We start from the raw sequence: 2152 nt of genomic DNA on the forward strand, positions 1-2152 counted from the left end.
GGGGACGTGGTATTTTGTTGGGCAAAGCAAACAGCCGGTCGTCGAATGAGTGTCCGTATGAAATAGTATATAATAGACTAATACTGGTGTCAAACAGCGCATCAGGAGACAGTTAAATCGCTGGATGGTTCAACTTACAAGAATAGGTGAGCGGTTTCCAGTAACATTAGCGCTCGGCTTATCCTGCGCAAACTCGAGGCGAATATGCGGCGGCAGTCCTTGCTGCCATTCGTCAAGTTCCTTTGCGAGGGAATGAACAGTCGACAAGGAGACATCATAACCAGATGGTGAAGGATACAGCTGAGCGAGCACTTTGCTTAAAATTCGTGACACTGAGAACAAGGCCAAAGCGCTTGAAATGCGCGTTAATTCACCGGTTAACGTAGGAACAATGCTGTCCGTGAGATTTTCGTCATCAATATCGGCTGGATACTCTGCACAAATGTCTGTTTCAAGCATCAAAACAGGCAATCCCGTTAAAGCAGCCGCAAAACTGAGGGAAATAGTTAGTAATAAATATACCCCAGTAAACGCAGCGGCAGCTTTCATGTTTTTGAGGAACTTACCGATCAAGAACATATTGACACCAGAAGACCCTCTTTCTTGTTTCACTAGCGAGGAAGGTAAATGAAAACCCCCTCTGACTTTGATGGAGACCTAGTTGATGGCACACTCCTACAGCGAGACCGCGGTAACGCAACAGGCTCTTGTAATCGGCTTTGATGCTGTAGTAAATCTGAGCAAGGATATAGCATTGGAGGCCTGGCAAGGAGACGTCGTGTGCGAGAGCATCAAGCCTAGGCTGCCAATTCTGCTCGAAGAATGTGGGATCCTGAGGAACACGGGACTGTTGGGTGAGTGGGCTTAGATTAGCATGACAATCGCAAAAAAAGAGGTGGTTAAGCTCTTACATAAGCCGATATTGCGGAGATTCCAAAAATCAAGTTCAGCTGTGCCATGTAGTATTTATCATTTTCAAACGCATCGGGGTCGCTAACGTAGTCTCCGTAAATTTTCAACATCGTCGGTCGATGAAGGACAGGGTATATCGGAGCCCATTCTTGGAAGAAGATATTAACAAGCTGGTCCGTTATAAGCCGCGGCTGGCGTCTTTGGGGCGGAGATGAATCTTGAGAACTCCAGACAGGCAAAAACGCCTCTGAGAGTAATACATCCGTCGAGATGCCTGATGCTGATTTTCCGCTAATTTCCAACTTGCTCGCAAATGCATCTAGATAAGACGCCGTTTGAGTATACGTAGAGAAATAAAAACATGAATAAATTTGATGGTGGATGAAGGGAAGCCATACCAATAGAAGCTCTCGTACTTGATGGACCTGTGAAAGGTGCATTTATCGTGGGTTTCCGCAACAAAGAGCAGGAATGTTGAACACGAATCAACTCATCTCTTTTCTCAGATGCAGCAGACTTGGACGAATCGTCCCGGTTTGAGGAACCCAACCCCGTCGAATCTTGCAGGGATGCCCTGCGCGAGGTTGAAAAGGAATGTAACCGCGACAATACGTCGATTTTCTCATCCTTCTCATCCAGCAGGCCCTTCAGTTCCCGCACCTCAGCTTCCAGAGCGCGAACCCTATCTTCTAATGACTCAGTATAGCCTCGCGGAAAAGCGCGTCTGCTTAACTTGTCGCTGGTCTTGCACTCGAAACCGACATACGCGCATTGCGAACAACACGGTCGGATTCCATCGCAGCGGATTTTCTTGCTCCTGCAGCGATCGCAGGCCTGGGCGACGCGACTCTGCGAGCTGTTCCCCACCTTGATCACCTTCATGGGCAGGATGCCAGGCATGACAACCAAGTCAGGCGAGCCTTCAGGGAAAAAAAAAGAAAAAAAGAAAAAAAACCTTTTTCGCTTTTGAGGTTGGTGTGGACTTTTTAACTCTTTTATTTCTCCCGTCTCTTCTCTTTCTCCGTGGATGATGCCTCCAGAAATCCGCTCCTCCACTGCCACCAAACGAGAACGGAAAAGACGGGATGACGAAACGAGGAGTACTGTCTTTTCTAATCCCCCTGAAAATGGGTTAAGGAACTGTGGGTATAGAAATCTAGAAACAAACGATAGGTGGAGACTCTCGGGGATGGGGCGTCCAATATCAACGACAGAAAATGAGAGGGAGGGGGTGGGATAG

At 47.6% G+C, this 2152-nt stretch overlaps 2 protein-coding genes across 2 annotated transcripts in view; one reads left to right on the top strand and one right to left on the bottom strand.

Annotated features, from left to right (window-relative positions):
* PAAG_11872 (hypothetical protein) overlaps positions 1 to 1812 on the bottom strand; it is a gene marked incomplete at both ends in the record, with an annotated part of 3011 nt that extends 1199 nt beyond the window's left edge. Inside the window, 4 exons of the mRNA XM_015847445.1 lie at positions 139 to 493; positions 567 to 847; positions 912 to 1231; positions 1311 to 1812. Of these exons, the coding sequence (XP_015702933.1) occupies positions 139 to 493; positions 567 to 847; positions 912 to 1231; positions 1311 to 1812 (1458 nt within the window). The remainder of the gene's footprint in view (positions 1 to 138; positions 494 to 566; positions 848 to 911; positions 1232 to 1310) is intronic.
* Positions 1813 to 1942: 130 nt separating this feature from the next.
* PAAG_04448 (hypothetical protein) lies at positions 1943 to 2152 on the top strand (the record flags this gene model as incomplete). The annotated part of the gene is made up of 1 exon (XM_002793492.2): positions 1943 to 2152. The coding sequence occupies one exon, from the start codon at positions 1943 to 1945 to the stop codon at positions 2150 to 2152; it is 210 nt and encodes a 69-aa protein (XP_002793538.2).

Source organism: Paracoccidioides lutzii (assembly GCF_000150705.2).
Source record: "Paracoccidioides lutzii Pb01 unplaced genomic scaffold supercont2.11, whole genome shotgun sequence".
Taxonomy (NCBI): Eukaryota; Fungi; Ascomycota; class Eurotiomycetes; order Onygenales; family Ajellomycetaceae; genus Paracoccidioides; species Paracoccidioides lutzii.